Source organism: Salvia hispanica, chromosome 2 (genome assembly GCF_029641045.1).
Source record: "Salvia hispanica isolate PSC_SH4W2 chromosome 2, Shi_PSC_v1, whole genome shotgun sequence".
NCBI lineage: Eukaryota > Viridiplantae > Streptophyta > Magnoliopsida > Lamiales > Lamiaceae > Salvia > Salvia hispanica.
The window spans coordinates 18,674,889-18,695,478 of NC_142693.1; the positions used below are offsets into that span (position 1 = coordinate 18,674,889).

At 37.4% G+C, this 20,590-nt stretch overlaps 2 protein-coding genes and 1 pseudogene across 2 annotated transcripts; all 3 read left to right on the forward strand.

Moving 5' to 3' along the window:
- The first annotated feature begins 4,330 nt into the window (after window positions 1-4,330).
- Window positions 4,331-6,780, forward strand: LOC148931733 (sphingosine kinase 1-like; annotated as a pseudogene).
- Window positions 6,781-8,424: 1,644 nt separating this feature from the next.
- LOC125200604 (B3 domain-containing protein Os07g0563300-like) lies at window positions 8,425-16,476 on the forward strand. Its single transcript, XM_048098271.2, has 14 exons — window positions 8,425-8,948; window positions 10,069-10,150; window positions 10,259-10,357; window positions 11,017-11,353; window positions 11,463-11,793; window positions 12,028-12,121; window positions 13,402-13,576; window positions 13,901-13,980; window positions 14,403-14,502; window positions 14,598-14,803; window positions 15,080-15,132; window positions 15,242-15,355; window positions 15,454-15,524; window positions 15,593-16,476. The coding sequence occupies exons 1-14, from the start codon at window positions 8,833-8,835 to the stop codon at window positions 16,273-16,275; spliced, it is 2,541 nt and encodes an 846-aa protein (XP_047954228.2). The 5' UTR covers window positions 8,425-8,832; the 3' UTR covers window positions 16,276-16,476.
- A 114-nt stretch (window positions 16,477-16,590) lies between these two features.
- On the forward strand, window positions 16,591-18,325 carry LOC125200605 (syntaxin-125-like). Its single transcript, XM_048098273.2, has 2 exons — window positions 16,591-17,284; window positions 17,762-18,325. Exons 1-2 carry the CDS (start codon window positions 16,845-16,847, stop codon window positions 18,237-18,239), a joined length of 918 nt encoding a protein of 305 aa, XP_047954230.2. The 5' UTR covers window positions 16,591-16,844; the 3' UTR covers window positions 18,240-18,325.
- The last annotated feature ends 2,265 nt before the right edge of the window (window positions 18,326-20,590 follow it).

The window sequence follows — 20,590 nt, forward strand, 5'->3', positions numbered from 1 at the left end:
TTTGAGCCTAGTGGTTATTAGACTCAAGAAAGAAAAGAAATGAAAATAATGAGCTCATAGTTTGAGTTTGGAATGGGCCGAAAATTGTCTAAGATGGCTCCTAGATACGAGCTAAAACTATCTGAGGCTCCTAGATACGAGCAAAAACTGTCTAGATTAGCTCCTCGACATGAGTTAAAACTGTCAAAGATGGCTCCTGGATACAAGTTAAAACTATCTAAGATGGCTCCTTGATATTAGTTAAAACTATCTAAGATAGCTCCTAAATATGAGTAAAAACTGTTTAGACAAGCTCCTTGACACGAGTTAAAACTGCCAACAAAAAATTAAAGAGCTCCTTGACACGAGTTAAAACCGTAAAATTGAAGAACTCCTTGAAACGAGTCTAAACTTTCAATGAAGAAAAATGAAGAAGCTCCTTGAAAAGAGCCTAAGCTTTCAATGAAGAAAAATGAATCCGGATAACTCGTCATCTTTTCCTTCGGTATGATAGCCTTCTCTCAGGTCATTCCGGTGATATCGAATCCGGTTGGTCAATATCTCGCCCTCTCAGCCGGATAACTCGTCGTCTTTTCCTTCGGTATGATAGCCTTCTCTCAGGCCATTGCGGCGATATCAAATCGGTCTTCTTTGGCCTTCACGGCCACCATATATTTGGAGAGGAGTTGTTTGGTTGTTCGGTCGCATTCTTACTCTCCCTCTCTGCTGGACAAACCGTGAAATCCTTCTTATCTTGACTGTTGTTATTTTCTCTTTGGCTGCAGTTCAGCCTTCTTCTAAGGGCATGGCAACTCTAAAGGAACTGGCAGCGGAAGCGGTATTGTCATGGATTAACATAATTTAACAATTATTAATCACACCAATAAATCACATAATAATCAGATCTATTTAGCAGATTATTTAGACAAAATCTATTCGCGTAATTCTTACATGTATCATGCTCATAACTTGAATTAATCATGCTTTAAGAATATTGAAACCTAGAATATGCTTTTCTACGGAGCAGAAAAATACCTTATTAATTCTCCAAAGAATTGAAGATGGCTAGCTGCTTTTCCACGTGACGCTTTGAATACTAGACCACAAATCTTCTCTCTGGTTCCTGAACTGTACTCCGATATCAGTGTGGGCTGATTTCACTAGAATACTAGGACTTAAATAAAGAAGACAGAAGAAATCCTTTTGGAAATAGGAGTAGAATTCGAATTCCTCTTCAGCTAGAGGGAGTCGAAATTTTCGAAATTTTTAAGTATAAAATTGTGATTATTCTGTCTCCTTTATTCTCCTATTTATATTAAGTTCCTTTTGGGCCCAGACAGGGATCTATGGAAGGTTTTGGATATGGGCTCATCCAATTTACTTTTTACTAATTAAATTGAACCCACAATTTAATATAAGTTATAATTGGAATATTACGAGCAGCCACTACAGAAGTAATATTGAACTTTCCCCATCCAAATCCGAAATTATAAGTAATCCGGGGTTCTGTTTAACTTTCATTTCCTGCGCTTAAGATAAAAATGTCCATTAATTAATTAATATCTGCTATGGACTTAATTAATTAACTTCTTATTAATTCCAAGAGTGGACTTAGCATGAAACGCTCATTTATTATTCATAGAGTAATCAAACTCCAACTAGCTAGGTTCCGAATAATAAAACCTTGTTTCGCGCTCCTCTTGGGGACATTATCAAACGAGACTCAGCTCGCGCACGATTCAATATAATAGCAATCCTAGCACCGCTAGACATTGATCACCACTACCCAATATATCAGGATCATTGGGTTACGAAAAACCCGTACCATTTGATAAGTCAAAGTAATGCATAATCAATACTGTATGCTCAATGCTAACCTACATTGATTAAGAAACAAATATTTATCAAGACCTCACCTTTCAGTAGATAGCATAAGGACAAGTCTTGCTTTTAGATCCATTCAGTGCTATACCACACCAATATCATCTTATTTCAGTAAGGCTTAAGACTTAGAAATATGCAGACTGACATTGCAACCTTTCTCGATGGATAGTCAAATTCCAACTAGGTTGTGAAATTCATCTTTTTCTTTGTTTAGAACTGACCGTGTTACCTTAAAGTGGACGCCGCCCACAACCGGTCTACTCAAACAAAGACTTAGACTTTGTTAAGTTAACTTATACATTTAAACATGCATTAACATCCATTAAATGTAAAACATAACAACATTATGACAAAAATAATCTGTTTTATTCATTGGAAAAAAAAAAGAGTTTTAGTATTCAATCACTCGAAACGTGATTTCTAGTATACAAACTCTAACAGACTCCTCATTCTGATGAGCCGCCTCCTTCTGGTTTCTCGGTACTGTGGGTGGAACTATCCGGCTGTGGTACTACTATACCCCTCAGCCGGATGGTTCATTAAACAGGGTTGATCCTATTGGTGCTGCAACACAATCGTCTCTTCTTTTAGCAATGTTTTCACGTCCACGGCCTCCACGGTCTCCTCCCATCAGCGTTTGCCTTTCCAGACGGTCTGCTCGTTCCTTCTCGGTGGTCGTTCCACCACTAGCATATTCATCTAATTTGAAGGGGAATCGTCCGGTCAGAAACCTTATTCTCCCCCTCGGCCAGACGTTCATTGAATTCAGATTTTATCTCTGGATCTATGGCTCGCTGCCACCTCCAAATAAGCTAGTAATCGCTGAACTCCATGGAGCTTTTGCTCCGTTCCTCCGTTGTCGGCTTCTTGCACCGAACAAAGTTTCTCTAGCAGCCTTTGTGGCCTTGCTACTGGCTCCACCATCAACGGCTTTTCTCAGCCACCTCGGCGTTCCCGATCTGCAGTTAGCCCTTGTGGCCTCCACCTCCTTCACCAGAATGCCTCCTTTCTCTCTTCCTCTGCTGTAGTTCTTGACTGCCATCCTCGGACTTTTCCTTGGTGGTTTGTGCATCTTATTTGAAGATTTGAAAAAGAACTGTCCAGCTGGAGACTCTTTTCTCTTCTTTTTTTTAATATAGAGACAGTGAACGATCCTTTGATCGAACCTGCTCTGATACCATGTTGAATAATAGAATTGAAATGCGGAAATGTAAATACTAAAATTAAAGAACATCGAAGAACTTTGAAGACTACATTTTGATAGATGGCTTGATTGGTTCTTCAATAATATGACACCCTTATATAGGATATTACAAAACTTGTGCTCCAAGTATTCTTGGACACCAAGCTAATGTATTTCTTAGCCTCTAAGCTAATATGTTTCTTGTCCTCCAAGCTAACACGTTTCTTGATCTCCAAGCTAATATCTTTTTCCTTACTAACACTTAGTATCCTTTTCACTACCTTCCAATGTGTATCAAGTGGTGCAACCATGTATTGGCTTACCTTGTTCACAACAAAATTTATATCAGGTCTAGTGATAGCAGCATATTGAAGAGCTCCCACAATACGCCTATACAACTTCGGATCAGAAACAGGCTCACCGTTAAGCTTACTTAATTCACAACTAGAGAACATAGGATTGACATAGATGCAATCCGTTTTGAGCAGTTTTGACGATCTCAACTCCTTAAAATAGGCTCAACCCCTTGAGATCTTTTAAAGAAAAATGAAAGTCTAGCTGAGAAATAACAGTCTTGATGGATGAGGAGGAGTTACCTGTGATCAACATATGAGTAGATAAATCACTTCATCACCTCTCTTCCTGAAAACATTGATGCATCTTCCTTTGATTGAGAGAAACCAAGAGAGGAAGAACATAATGGACTGTGAAGAACTAAGCTCTTGAAGCTTGTTTGAGGCCATAAATTGCCTTGTTAAGTTTGGACACCAAGTGTGGTCCACCTTATTCAAATCCCAAGGATGCTTCATGTATATGTCATCATCCAATTTCCCGTTCAAGAATGCATTATTGACATCCAGATGAGTAACACACCATCCATGAGAAATTGCTTGAAGTCAAAACCCGGCTGTTAAGCAAATCCTTGTGCAACAAGTCTGGCTTTGTGTCTAGCAATAGCACCAGATAAATGAAACTTGATTTTGAAAATCCAAGTACATCCTATCAAATTCTTTCCTGGTGGCAGAGTAGTGAGAATCCAAGTGTAGTTCTTAAGTAGAGCAATAAATTCTGAGAACATGGCAGCCTTCCAAATTGAAATTAGCAAGGCATGAAGGGCCGATCTAGGAAGTAGATGTGGGGAAAGAGTCAAGGTGTATATTTTTGGCTTATAAATTCCAGCCTTGGCTCTAGTTGTCATATGATGAGTGGGTGCAGAAGATTTAGGGAGTGAGGTTGAAGTAGTGTTATCAAAAGTAAGAGCTGATACAAAGGAACTATCATGAGATGAAACTACTTGCTGTGAAGTATCAGGAGGGGAAGAATTTGGAGAAGATGGTGAATGATGAGAAGATGGAGTGGAGTCGGAATGCAAATTTTGATCAGGGTGAGGAGAAGGTGGAGGTGTTGGTGTTGAGGAATGATTATGATCCAGAATTGAATTTATGGAAGAGATAAACTGATTTTGAGAGACAATAGGTATTTCCTTAAAATTGACAGATGGAATTTCTGGTTGAGGTAGGGCAGTATTTACAGTGGCATGGTTATTGAAGTTGGCAGTAAACTTGCAATTACATATTGGAATGTTGGTGAACTTGTATAGAACAAGATAGCCACACTCTAAAGGTCGGCTTTCTGTTGTATGAGTTGCTTTATTAGTATTAATTGTGATTCTCAAACTATGAATGTAGAATTAGTGTAGCTAAGAGTGGGCATGAAGAAGGTTCTGGATATACATAGTTCTGGAGAAATTGCATATTCATCAATGTATATATTGATTACTTGTATTTTTCAGTTTGCTATTAGCAGAAGTAACAGAAAATGCCTTGTAATTGTTCAGCTACTTATTGTTTCTTAGCACATTCTGACTGCTCAGCAGGGAGGATTGGGAAAAGGCAATAAGGATACCTCTTGAAGTAGTACCTGCAGGTTTGACTCATTTTATATTTGTTTATGTTGCACAAGTTAGGTCAATAACTTAAACTTGATAGTACATGGCATGGCAAGGTCGCTTGGCGAACCATGTGCAGCCGTTAATGCTGCTCTTTTTATTATTCGAGCTTAATTGTGTTCCCATTTAATCCGTTGACAGTTTTTCACAATTTTATTGAAACTAATATAAGTAAGCTATTGCTTGCTGGTGGATTGCAGGGCATGATTATACACTATGTTAGTGGTATGTATGAATTTTTGGGGCAAACCAATACAGGTATGGTGGTTGATATAGATATCGAGCCTGAGAAGTGCAGATGGATGGGGAGTGCTCAATTGGATTTCTATGTAACTTTGCATAAAACAAAGTACACATATGTTATTATTGCACAACTCATGCATGCCATAAAATTTTATATACTACATGTGATTCATACTCTGTACAGTAAAGTGTTGATTATTTATTTCTTCGAGAAGAGATTTTGCATTTCTGTATTTGTTTCTAATTTTCGTAGTAGTCATGTTGAATCTTGTGATATCATTATCTTAATTGAATACATCCATGTCTGAGATGTCTTTTTTCACTTAAAAGAATGAGGCTCTAATGTGAATTTTAGGGTCTTCAACAAATATTTGGTCTCAGGAGGTACAACGAACATATGATTATCGATGATGAAAGTGATATGAAATTTGTGGACGGGCTCGTTAGGGAACCAATGTATGGTTACCAGGCTCCTAAAGTGGATACAAAGAGTTAAAATTGGCGGATGATTGACAGACCTTTTGTTTCAATCTGGCTCCATAATGTACCTTGGTGACACTAGCGGAGCCAGCATAAGACAAGGGGGTACCATTGTACGCCAAATGATTTGATAATTAATATAGTATTGAGATTAATATTTCAAAAAGCAGGCATTGCAGCGATCTGTGAGGTAAGTTCTCTAAGTGGAGGGCTGAGTTCGATTCCTCCTTATACCACTAGTTTCCAATTGTTTTCCATTTTGATAAATTATCATTCGTCACTTATATAGGACTAGTAGATAGGTGCTGATTTAAGGAAGTTTTTTATGTTCTTTCTTTTCTATTGTACTATTTTTTTTTGGCAGCGTTTATTTACTAAGTATATTGTATAATATTTTTTTTGTTTACATTCTAATGTAGTAGTACTATTTTTTAAAATGTTGGATGTTTATTTATCATAAAATTCGTATCCCCAATATTACAAGTCTGGATCCGCCACTGCTTGGGGAGCTCAAGATACTAAGGTAGAGAGCCCCTCATGCTGAGGTATATAACCCTTCATTCACTCACTTCATTTTTTTGGTTTTCCACCGTAGTTTTATTGAACCACGTATAATTGTCACGAGTAATAACTCCATCCTTTTGTTATTCATCCGCAGTTTTCAGACGGTTACTTGGACCTGATGATGATAAACGATAAGTCCCAAACTAACATTGCTCAAGTTGATGAGTGAATTGAGCGGAGGCCATGTTAAACCCCCTCATGTTTCGAAGTTTTAATAACCGATATCGTTTCAGTATCTTTTTCGTGCAATAAAATTGTAACATCCCCTTATGTATTAGTTTTTAATCTTAGCCACAGGTGAAGGCATTCATTTTGCACCTTGGTCCACGAACCGATGATGCAACGAAAGGTTGGATCATAGACGTGGATGGAGAAGCTTTGGCCCGAGGGTCGAGGGAGAGGAGCATACAAATGCAAAGATGATACATTGATGACATATGACTGAAGACTCATTAGAATTGATCAAGGTTTGGCTACTTTACTTGCTCAATGTTGTTAATTTGTTCATCACATGTATATATATCTGTGTTTGTGACCCCTTTTTTTTATTGTAGATTCTTCATATGGTTTCTAACATCAGAGGTGGTTGCTCACTTGCATTTACTATTGTTTAATGAAACAAAGGTACATGCAATTTATTCGACATTTATTTTCATCGAAGTCTCAAATTCGTACACCTGGGAAAAGACGAATATATCGTGCTTATAACTTCTGTAGAAAAAGAATACTTGAATTGATCGAGTTTGGTTCCGAAACATTTATTGTTTATTTATATATGTAAATATAGAACTTGTGATAGTAGTATTCTAAAAAATGTTGCCACTACCAGTTTTATTGATATGTATAGAAACAATGCAAATTCAGTGTTCCGACATCATTGTTTAGCAGAAGTATATTATGTCATTTTTCTACAACTATTCGCGAAATTTATTTAGAGAAGTGTATATATATAAAAAAGTATTGTTATTATAGTAATTATTCTTACGTAAGAATATCAGATTACAAACGTGTCCGATCAAAGCTTCGTAAAATAAAAGCTTACAAGTTATAACAAAGAGTAAATCCTTTTTTTGTATAGTCGATGTGACTTTCAAAGGCCAAACGGCCAAGCCCAAAGAACCAATTGAGTAATGCAAGAAATATTTTAAAATAAATAGCATCTTCGTTCAGAGTTAATTTACGTACTAGTACATATTTTGAGCACAAATTTTTTCAAAAATACTACCTCCATTCAAAATAATGGACTAATTTGATCAATTCTTAAACTTTTAAATTAATAAACCTTACACGTCATTCTAAATATGAACCTAATATCTAGTAACACTTGTACACCATCCGTCCCATTTTAGGAGTTCCAGTTTACCATTTTTAGGTGTCCCACTTTACAAGTTCCGGTTGGAATATTTCATAAATGGTATAAGGCCTCACATTCCACTAACTTTTTTCCACTCACATTTTATTACATAAAACTAATACTCCATCCGTCCGTGAAATATTGTCCAGTTTTACCATTTTGGAACGTCCTTGAAAAGTTATCCACTTTGTTTTTTATTTTTTTTTATTTTTGGTAAATGGTCTCACTTTCCACTAACTCTTTACACTTACATTCTATTATAAAATTAATAGTGGTACTATAAATGTGGGACCCTCATTTTTTTCAACTTGTTTTTCTACACATTTCTTAAAACCCGTGTCGGGTCAAATTTGGATAATATTTTGCAGACACGAAGCGAGTATAAAAAAGTAGGACACACATTTCACTATCTTTTTTCACCAACTTTCCTTTATATTTCTTAAAACTTATGTCAAACTCAACTGAGACTCCTAAAGTAGGACGGAGGAAGTATCATTTATAAGTTTGTTTATTTTTTTTTGGATCGAAAGCAAGGAGTGGAGTAATATTTAATGAGTATAAAAAAATAAAAAAGTAGATAAAATAAAAAAGAATAAAACAGTTGAGGAAAAATAGAAGAAAAATCAATGTGTAAAAAGTGTGTGTGAGTGTGTGAGAGAGAGAGAGGGAGAGTATTCACACAGTGACATATGCATGCGCAGGTGCCTTTCTCACACAGCAGCACACACAGGGACACATATAATATATATATGAACGAAATAACTGCAACCTCACACAGTCACACTCACTTTCCATACAAATACACATTTATGGTGTATGTTCATATGTAGAAATCTCACACAGTCACACTCAATTTCCACACAAACACACTCTAATCTCTCTCTCTCTCTCTCTCTCTCTCTCTCACACAAACACATACACTCCAAAAAAACACACTTTCTCTCTCTATCCAACACCTTCACCCCGGCCCTCCTCCATCTCATAATGATATTCAAATCTTACTTATGTCTTTTTTGTCGCCTTTTCTCTCTCTAGCTTCGCCTAGGGTTTTGCGCTTTTATAGCTCACTGCACACCTGAGCTACTACGCAAATTTAGTGCTCAATTTATTCCTCGAGCTAACACAGAACCACAACACTCACCATTTCGTTTTTTTGGCTACTTGCGGATACACAAATTCGGCCTCTTCTTAGGGTTTATGACGGCGACGATGGAGGTGTGCTTCAATTCCAACTGCAGAGAGTCGTCGGAGAAGTGGAAGAGAGGCTGGCGCCGCCGCACCGGCGAGTACGCTCACCTCTGTGATCCCTGCGCGTAAGCGAGTTTTGCTCATCCAATTTTTTGTTGTTGTTGTTTGAATTGCAGTATTTGTTAGTGGTTTGATGTTTGACCTTTCGAATTTATGCCATATCTTGTTGTATGCGGGGAGCAGAGTATCTAGTGTGTTAAAAAGTTTTAATTGATATTCATTTTCCTTTGATCGTGTTCTAGTATGCGGCTGATGGTTGTTTGGGTGAATCTTTTGATATAACCTATTGCCAGATGTGAAGTTCATTAATTTAGAGCTAGATTACTGGCTTGACACTCTATAAAAGGGGAGTTGAAAGGGGAAGATATTTTAGAGCGAATGGACATTGCTGTTTACTTAAATTGTTTTTGCTGCTAGCATTTTACAATGTGGTTTACATTACCCCAGTTTCTGCCTGTGAGTGTGAACTGGGTATTTTGACCTTGGACCTTCTAGTCATGAAGTTGCCTTCTAATTTACCAAGTCGCCCTAAGTCATGAGTTTTGAAAGGAAAAAAAGAAAACTCTTAGTACCTGCAATTATTTGTTCTGTTCAGTTTGAAGTCAACTCTACTTGGCATAAGTGATATGATAAAATTTGTTCTGTTCAGTTGATAAAAATTATTTGTTCGTACTATTAGATGCAGGAGGAATAAATTATGATAAAAATTATTATTTGTTCGTACTATTAGATGCATAACGTGTGCAAAAAAGAGCTACTTTTGACACAATCCTTTGATCGTGTTCTAGTATGCGGCTGATGGTTATTTGTTCTGTCCAGTTGAAGTCAATTCTACTTGAAATCTCATGGAAAATGTTTTCAGAGGTTTCCAGGAAGAAATGGGTTTTGATTTCTTGATGGAGCTGATATGATAAGATTTAAATCAAATCTAATCTATTCAAATCCTAAGTAATTAAGAATAAGGGTAAGTATGAAGATTCTGCAAAATCATATCAAATCCTATTATCTCGTTTGCATCCAAATTCCATTCTGTGTCATGATATGATTGTTCCCAACTGGATTTTGTGTTAAATATGACACCAAAGTGGGTTGCTGTATCATGTTGGGCTCTATGGCTTTATACTTGGAAGATATCTGTCTCATCATGATTTTCTTTCAAATTGATGTAACATAATGTATGTGCAGTTCTGCTTATGAGGATGGGAAATTTTGTGAGACATTCCACACGAATGCTTCAGGGTGGAGATGTTGTGAGTCTTGTGGAAAGGTAACTTGCTAGATTTCTACATCGACTTCAAGATGTAATTTTTCCTGACATAAATAGGCTTGATAATTTGATGTCCTTCTCTTGTGAATTTTGGATTTCCTCATGCAGCAAATACATTGTGGATGCATAGTTTCATTCCATATGTTCGTACTATTGGATGCAGGAGGAATAGAATGCCTAACGTGTGCAAAAAAGAGCTACATGATGGTACAATATCATTTTCCCCCCTAATTTTCTTTTATGTTATGTCTATTTGTTGCCAGTTTTACTTTATTTGTTTTGCAATTACGGCTAGAACTGTATATAGATTGTTTCACATGGAAATTATTTTAATGTGTCACATCTTTTCTGAACCATTTTGGAGAATAGAGATGCATTCTGGATGCATTTGGATGCTCTTTCAATAGAAGGTTTTCGTTGCTTTTTCTCTTTTCCTTAGTTTTTCACGCATAATTGATGCTTGATCTGTTCACAGATTATCCTTAAAACATTAGTAATTACTACACATAGTTGAGTTTATAAGTACATCATTAATCTGAATGTGTCCTGCATGCACATTAGGATTTATCTATACAGGGTATTGAGTCTATTGACCACCTGGAACCTGGGTGTTTTTTCTAATATTCTCTATGAGTGTACAAAAATGTGCTCATTGGTTTGGAATTCCTTGGATAACCATAAATAAGTGCTGTGAATGGGTTTCTCCTAAAAAATATTAAGTACTCCAGATCCTGAAAAGTTGAAGCTAAACATCACCGCAACAGAGAGCACTTGCTATTTCACCAAACCAAATTTGATGCTGGCATATTCTTTTGTTAACTCATTTTGGATATAAGTCACTCATGTAATTTACCTTTTTCATATAGACACCAAATCCAGCATGGCCACCACCTTTGCATTTCCTTCCTTCGCATCCTGAAAGAATGAAAGACATTTCAATGAAAACATGGAGTGGTATAGCAGCCTCAGGTCCAGTTCCATGGCATCAGGCTCCCTCTTTGTTCAACGGTCCTAGTATCCAAGCTAATGACCAACTGAAGATGCCCTTCGAAGTAGATGTGTCTGATGGGATTGGCAGGTATGGCCTTTCTGAGAGATTATCTATGGCTTCACCTGAGATGAAACAAGAGCGCTCATGTGCAAGATTAGCTAATGGAAAGATGAGATTTGGCCCACCTGAAATACTTCAGAATGGAAATATTGGTAATATTTTATACTTATATTAAACAAAGGATTTTGGCTACTACAAAGTGTAGCTTGGGCTTAGCATTATATTTTCACTGTTAAAAAATGTTTTCAATTCTGATTCAAGGATTCAAGGTGAAGGAGCAGCATTGTCCATTCACAAGTGATTTTAAGCCCATCTATTCCAGAAATGATACTTCTTCAAACCAAAGTTTGGGCGTCGCTTCTTCATCCAAAAATGAAACAGATGATGCTCCAATTTCGTCTATTCTTTCACAATCACCATCTGTCTCGATTACTGTGGGAAAACAGGTGTTCAGTTCGAGTGGATTGGATTCATGTGGTGAGGGTCAGATACGTAATGAGAAGTCTCAAGGAGATGTGCGAAGTCGAAACCAGTTGCTTCCTCGCTACCGCCCCCAGATAACTAACAAAGAGCTTCAGAAAATCTCTGGAGAGTATCCTATGGTTGTAGCAGGTTGCATTGTTTTCATTTTATTTCTCAATGATCTCGACAAAACAGTTTATTAGTACTCACGGATTACCTGTGCTCCTAAATTGTTCGTATCAGCTTGTAAGACTTGCACAAATCATTTTTTCTTGTCGTTATATGTTGCCTGACCTGACACTAACCTTAAATCATGTGCATTTTTTCAATTTTACTCAGAGATTTTACCTTAGCTTATTTTTAGTTTAAAATGTATTACCCCATTGTTCGAGAAAATGTTAAGTGCAAGTGACGCTGGACGGATTGGGCGCTTAGTGCTGCCAAAAAAGTGTGCGGAGGTGAGTACTCGTGCATTCAAGTCCTTTCACCAACTTCAACTCATCAAACTTTTATGTTCAGAAGTTTCTCTTCTAGCTAAACTTGATCTGTTGATTTTATAAGACTGCCTTAAGCATTATTGTGCAACATGTAGGTTTGAACAATTAGTACACATACACCTATATACCGTAGCTTATAAATTGAGGCCTGTTATTTGCTGGCATGTTCCAAAGCCTTGTGGAATAATCTGAACTGGAATCTCTCTCTGAATGTCTCAGTCTATAGGGGGAGAATAATTATTTTGCTACTGGGTAGCGTAGATTGTTTTCTAAATTCAACAGTGGTTTCTATAGTATTTGTTGAATTTCATTAATTTGAAGTGCAAAAACTACATGCAGCAATCCATTTTCAGTCTGAACTTGATACTGATATTTCAGTTCCTCATGATTTTGAGGTAGTGAGTTGTTGGAGTGGGTTAGAGTGCTGCTTATACCGCTTTTGTAAAACTGTAGCCGGATATAGAGGTGCCCACGGTTCAGGAACCGGCGGTTACGATTCGGAACCGCTGGTTCCAGTTTTGGAAATTGTTGAACCGACACCGAACCGCGAGGGTGTTTTGCGGTTACGGTTTCGGTTCCGTACCGGCGGTTTTTCACGGTTCCAAACCGTCGATTTTTTGCAGTTCCGGCTTGATTTCACGGTTTTCCGGCAGTTTCTCACGGTTCCGGTTTGAAACCGCCCGGAACCGGCGGTTCCGACACGGTTTCTGTTCGAAAATTTTTGGACCTGAACCGAACTACGTTCAAAAATCGACGGTTTCGGTTCAGGTAAATTCTCACGGTTTCGGTTTTAACCGCCGGTTCGGTAAACCTTGGGCAGGTCTAGCCGGATATGGTTTATGCCCTTCTTCAGACAGGTCTATATCTTTTCAACCTCCCTGAAGAAATCAGAAAGGTGCAACGTAGGAAGCAAGTTTTTGTCTGCTGTATTTGTTTTCTTGTTGAGAAATGGGGTTCACTGAAGCTCCAAAGAGAATATGTGTGTAGAAAATTCAGAGGATTCCTCATGGGTTGGTTCTTCCCACAATTTGGTGTTATTAGTTAAGTCACAGTAAAAATATTTCTTAAGTACTATCCATTGGCATGAAAGAGATAATTTGAAATGATCCTGGTCCTTCACTTAAGGGCTAGAGTAGAACATCTTCTTTATGCAATATCCAAACACTTTGCAGCTTTTATTCAATATAGCCCACACATACAGGTTCCTTGTAACAAATTTTATTTCATTGGTGACTGGACAGGCTTATTTTCCATCAATTAATCAAGCAGAAGGGTTACCTCTAAACGTACAAGACATTAAAGGGAAGGAATGGGTTTTCCAGTTCCGGTTTTGGCCAAATAACAACAGCAGAATGTATGTCCTGGAAGGAATAACTCCTTGTATACAGTCAATGCAACTACAAGCTGGTGATGTTGGTAATCTTTCAGTACCACCAAATGCCATTTTATTGTCTTTTTTCCTCTGTGCTATTTGACTTCTTTTGCGGCCTAGAAGTTTTTATTCTTCTGAATTCATTGTGTCATTTTTATGGGTGCATCAGATCTGTCAACCACTAGTCCACTACCACCATTAATGTGTCATATCGTTTTTCTTTTTATGCCTTCACCTTAGCTGCTTGGTTTGACATGCTGAGTTTCTTGGTTTCTTTCAGGGTATTTTCCTTTTTATTGTTTATTTGCATATTCACTGCTTCATTCTTTTGTCTTTGAATCACAAAATGACTCGAGGACATTTTCCAGTAACATTTAGTAGGTTGGAGCCAGAAGGGAAGCTGATCATGGGTGGCAGAAAGGCGTCAGTGGTTCCATCATTTGATCAGGTATGTCCTTCTCCAAGTGCTTCTGCATCTTTTCAGGTTGGCACATACACACAACTAATAATTGCATGAATGGACAAAGCTACATAGAAATTTGTTACTCCCATATTATGTGGGGTGGCACCGTAGCAATAGGGCTGCATGAACTGATTTTTTCACTACCCCAATTTGTACACTGTTTAAGCTACTCTAATTCTTAGTTCAGTGCATACCCACTGTTATGATCCCAATATCACTTGATTCACTTCAATGTGCCAACTCAAGTTAGTATTTATCCTACAAAATATTTATAAAATGAAAATTACTTTATTGCAAATGAAAAAAAAAGTCATGGTCATCCTTGAGAAAAAAGTAAATATTTTTCTTTATCCATTAAAATCAATGTAAATTTAAGTGTGTGTCATATCATTTCTCTCTGATCACAGGGAGAAGTTAATGTGATAGGGAGTGAAACTTCAAGCCCAGGAGATGCTAATGCTAGAAATAAATCTGCCGACATTGTTACTGTAAATGGTCACATGAAAGGTAAATCTAAGTGGCACGTGTGTGGTCAGCAACGGGATCAAATCAGAGATACATCAAGTACATCTGTGAAATTACTGAACTTGGGTTGATTGCAGAGAAAGTACTTGAAGATAAACATGTCATTCCTGCTAAACGGAAGAATAATTACATAAATGCAAAAAGTAAACGCCTTAGGATTGAAAATGAGGATATGATGGAGCTGAAACTCACCTACAAGGAAGCTCAAAGCCTGATTCGAGCACCTGAAAAAAGTGTTCCGTCATCTTGCATTGTTGATGGGTGTGAATTTGAAGAATTTGAGGTACTTGGGATCTGTATTTAAAAGTATCTAAAAAATTCTTTAGCTGTTGTTTATTTCTAACAGATGTTTTTGTCTTTTGTTGCATCTTCTTGCCTTAATATTGGTTTTGCACTTTTAATCTGGGCCTCAGATTTTGATCTGATATATTTCTCATTCATATTGCTTTTATCTGTTTACAAAAAGGTTGTGTGAGTTTTTATGTACCATGCCGATACTATAATTTTCTGCACTCTAGCTTCATCATCATCATCTTGATTGGATTCGGTTCTTTTTCAGGAATGTGAGCCAGTTATTGGGAGGCCTACTCTTTTTGGAATCGATCACTCTGGGTATGTGTCTTAGCTTATGAGCAATAGCATTATCACAAGCCAGCTTTAACAGAGGTGAGAATTATAGTTGCTTGTAGAAATGTTAACACTAAGTTATTTCATGTGTAAGTGAAAAGATCCAGTGGGTTCAATGTGAGGACTGTTTGAAGTGGCGTAAGGTCCCTGCAAATGCTCTTGTTCCTTCAAACTGGACCTGTTCGGATAATGCGTGGGACCTTCACAGGTTGTCAGACCTTTTTTATGTTCTGAGTTCCGGGCCTCTGTCATGTTACTTACTTCACCCACCCGGAACCTTAGTTCTTCCATTTATTCGTGTATCAGATCTACGTGTTCATCTGCTGAGGAATTAACTAACGTACTGCTCGAACAACTGTTACCTGCCATGAACAAAGGTAGTCTCTTTTCTTTCTTGTCTAGCACTGTTATGTGTTTCACTCTAAAGTTTGCAAACTATGAGCAGACCCTAGAAATAAAGAAGAGAGCTCTGAACGGGATGCAGATGTATCTGTTGCTGTGGAAGGACACGATACACTCGCTAATTCAACTATTCAAGGGGAGGGAAAGGGCCTCATAGCTTCTTCAGAAAACAGGACAAAACACCCGTGTCATAGGCCTGGCTGTACATGCATTGTCTGCCTTCAACCTCCCAGTGGGAAAGGGACCAAGCACGGGCCCTCTTGTGACTGCGGAGTCTGTACTCCGTTGAGGTTTCGTTTTAGAACCTTGATGGAGAGACTAGAAAAGAAACAAACCGAACCATCATCTTCATCTCAGAACTCACATGAAAAGGAGCTGGATGTTGATGCATGTGTTGGAAGCAGCACTGTAAAATCCAGCTTAAATGTGGAAGAGGTGCCGAGCCCGAGCCATGTAGAAGAACCTAAAGGAAGAATATCATCAGCCTCGCCTTTGAAAGGTCAAATAGACCTTAACATCCAGCCTGAGCGAGAGGAAGATTTCTCACCTCGCTCAGATTGTGGGGTCGTGAAATACTCTCAGCCAGGTTCGTCCGATAGATTTTTCAGGCAGCAGCAGCGTAGATCGTTGGAGTCCGATGTGATCGGGAATTTGTTAGGGAAGCAAGATGGAGTGGGGTGTGTGAATATTATAGGTTGTGTGGCGTTAGACAAAGAGAGTGGTTAGATGAAATTGGAGGAAGAAAGTAGTCGAAATTTTGGTTGGATTGGCTGGATAAAGTTGTAGGTATAGATTTAAAGGGAGGAGATAGGCTTTTCAGTTTTCACAGTTGCTGTTATCGTATTTTTTTGCACAACTGCTATGTAATTATTATTCTTAATATTTTAAGGAATAGAACGCAGCAACTATTTTCTTTCCCCAAATAAATCAATTACTAATATTTTTATTCCAGAGAGATAATTGTAAATTGGTGCTGAGCTTCTCACCAACGGTTTTAACTAATTTAGATTTCCAACGTGGAGAAAAGCATAGCGCTCGGAGATGGAACTTCCCAAAAAAAGCCATGTAAAAACTCGAAAAAACAATGTCTCTCTCCCATTCCCAAATTCCTTCATTCCTCATCCTATTCCTCTTCCTCTTCGTCTTCATCTTCATCTTCCGCATCATCGGAGATACGAGGAACATCAACGATGATCCATAACCAAACCTCGTTCTAATCTCGAGAGGGACACACATCCCCCCAATTTCTCCTGGAAACCCAACCTTCGTTACGTTTCTAGAAGAAAATAAAAAAAATGGAGGGAGCAAGTTCCTCGAAGATGCACTCGGAGGCAGAGGCGGAGACCGGGACGAGGAGGCAAGACTCCTACTGCCTCGAGATGTTCTCTGTGGAAGTCGAAAACATGAAGCAGGATCTGACGGGTCTGGAGAATCTGTACAACAGCCTCTGCGAATCGAACGAGGAAATCAAGAAGGCCAAGGATTCGGCGACGATGAGAGCCATCCGGGCCCGGCTCGACGACGACCTCGACGACCTTTTCAAGCTGGCTAAGCAGATCAACAAGAAATACGAGGGAATTGTTCGGGCTAATGCGGCCCAGCGTGGCTCGGGCGATGACCAGGCTCGGGCGGGCATGATCTCGGACCTTGTCGACACGCTCCATGGTCTCATGAGGAGATTTCAATCGCTTAGGGGTGAGATGGAAACTGATCATAGACAGATCATTGAAGCCAAGTATGTATCATTCTCTATTTCATTTTATTTATGAAATCTATGCATTTGTGTGAATTGATAAAATGGGTAAATTATTGTGATTCTGTTGACCGACGGGATAAATGAGGAACCATTATTGATTTTCTACAGATAAAACTGAAGAGATTTTAGGATTTTATTGTTGTCCTTGTTGATGTATGTGTTTGAATTGATACAATGTTGATTCTAATTTCTAACACACTGATTTAAGAAAGATTGTATAAAATGGTTTAAGAAGAGAAAGAAGAAAAAATTGAATAAAAATAGACTACTTTTTTTCATTTTGATCCGTTCCGTAACTTCTATTTTATGAAACTTTTCTCTCTCTAATAAGGTGTACTCTATTAACAATACTTCAATTACTCTTTTCGTTCTATCTATCTTTGACTTACCAATTGCAAATTAAAATTCATACCGTTTCAAAATTTTCTAACATATTGTTTCTATGTCGACAATAAGGTTCTACACGATCACACGTGAGAAGCCGACGTCCGAGGCCATCGACAACCTAATCGCGAGCGTGGCGGCGAGGAGCCCCCTCCCCCACGCCACCCAGGAGAGGGACCCAGTGGCCGAGGCCGTGGCGGAGATCCAGGAGCGGCGCGACGCCATAAGGGAGGTCCGCAGGAACCTCATGGCGCTGCACCAAGTGCTCCTGGGAATAGCCGCGCCGCCCTCCTCTGCCGATGTCGGACAGGGGCAGGGCAGCGGTAGCAAACCCGCCGCGGCCGGAGATACGGCGGAGGCTACACAGCCGCCCACCGCGGCGGCGGCAGGAGGCGGAGGAAAGGGCGGCGGGATGGGGGCCCTTAATGATTACGAGAGGGAGACAAGGAATCAAGCTTATATTGCTATAGTAATTGCTTTGGTGATTATCATAACACTTGTCATCACCACTCTTAGAGTGGATATTGCATTGGAAAATACCACTCCATAAATTTAATGCTAGACATGGTAAATTATACTTCTGCATTATATATATGATGATTGAAATATATTTATATAAAATTGGTCTTCTTTAAATTCTTCATTTCTTTTCTATCATTTTGTTCCTTGATGTTTTGCCCCAAAAGCATAATATTATCAGACCAATACCTTATAGTACCTTATGATGGTATTATTTTTAATTGAAGTGGAAATGATGGAAGGAATTAAAAATACAGAATATTTTATTCATAACTACTAGCTATAAATTATAATGAAATAGAATTAATGCGCCATAAGAGAATAGTATGTATAGAATGTTATGTTATATGAGCCTCGTTCAAGCACCACTTAGCTTTTTTATTCTTGATTTTGGCATGAAAATCAAACATATTAATGAGTTTTCATTGAAGATCATGTAACATTTACATCGAATGACTCAATGAAATAATGTAATACATCAATATATTATTTATCAATGAAATTATATAGATATCTCTATTTTTTCGGATAAATATGTCAAAAGAGTACTTGCTTCCGACCATCAAATGAAATGCGAATAACCCATCATCCTCTTTTTAAAAAAAGATGCACTTCCTATTCCGTCGGTGCTTGAAACAATTTTATCTTTTTCATATTACTGCGAAAAATAGGATATTGCAATTGTATACCTTTGAAACATGAGATACGTTTATTTTCAAATGTGACACTTATTTATAGATGGAAAAAAAAGTGTGTATATGATTTTAGAATTAATCAACTTGAATTATTTGCTCGTGGCATCTAGAAATCATAGGATGATGAATAATTGAGGAGAAGCACTTCATATGTGGTGATTGAGTCAGTTTGTGTTGGCTAATAATCATATAACAAGTCGACACACTCCTATTTTTTAAATAAATTATTGGGATGACATAGACTGGCTCCTCGACATTAATTGCTACGTTGCCCAATTAATCATATGATATAATATAGAGTTCAAATGAAACAATGATGACCTTTTTGGAAAATTTTGAAGATTTGATTTTACTTGATAAGCACTAAGCACCTATCAAATCAACGGTTCACCGTCCACGACCAGCCTACCAATTAGCCTAATCCTAACTTAGATAAGTAAGAGATTTGGACCATATTAGCCAACCTTTTCATAGAATTTAGACCACCTAAACTTAAATTAGCTGGTTGGTATTTCGTTGTTCAAGATTAACTTATTTTGAAATTGACCAAGATTTAATTGATTTAATATTATCAGTAATTTTATTATATTTCGATAGACTTAAAGATAAAAGTCAAGATTAATCCTATGTGATATTGATCCAAAATTCAGTAGAGTCATATATATTTATCTTACTCAAGTAATATTCATAAAACTTAATCTATCTAATCATCATATTATAGAGCGGGAGTTAGTTTGTACATATTATAAGCCAAGATATATAAGTTATAGTATTTGGCTGTTTGATAAATAAAATAAGGTCCATTTAGACCATCAAAGCCCATCTCGACCTATCGAGGCCCGAAGTGAATTAGTTCAAAAGGGTGTATTATTTAATAGTCCAAAAGAGTGAGATAACATATTCTTATCTTAAAGTGCATCTTAAATAATTATCGTGTGCTAATTTAACATGCCTACCAAATATGTATTAAAGAGATGGTGAAACCGATTGAAGTTGCGAGCTAGAATTCAATCGAAATTATACACCACCATTTAGATTTAAAGGAGGAGAAGGAGATAGAATGAGATAATATATGCATACAATTTGATAGTATAAACGATGATATTGTTTCACGTAAACGAACGAACCAACATGTATTATCCTAATGGAGAGAAAATTAGTTAACTAATTGAATATCTATTTATTTAATAGTCATCACGTGTCAATCGTTAAAAAGAATAATTAAAATAAAAACATAGTGAGGTACAGAGTATTCTTTTGGAGAATATTTTTTGAAAGTATAAAGGTGAACAAAATATACATTTTGGACTGAAGATGGTCCCATTTTTTTGCAACGTGATATCAAATATTAACAATAATAATAATTGATCTTTAATATTATTCATACAATGATTTAAGCATTATCATTAAAAAGAACAGCATTAATTAATTGGTAAAATATGATTTTATTAGGCCTATATCGCGTAACATATACGCATTATAATAGTGTCAGATAAAATTTCGAAATAGGAGTTCTAATAGGGTCGTTAAAAACATGTTGAATTGGTGGCGTGACACTAAATCAAGTGGAATAAATTAATTAAATATTTGACTTTATATACACGAGTCGGCAGTCAGCACCGTGATCCTTTTTTATTTTTTTCCATTCAATTCTGTAAAAACGTCGTATAATATTGACCAACAAAGT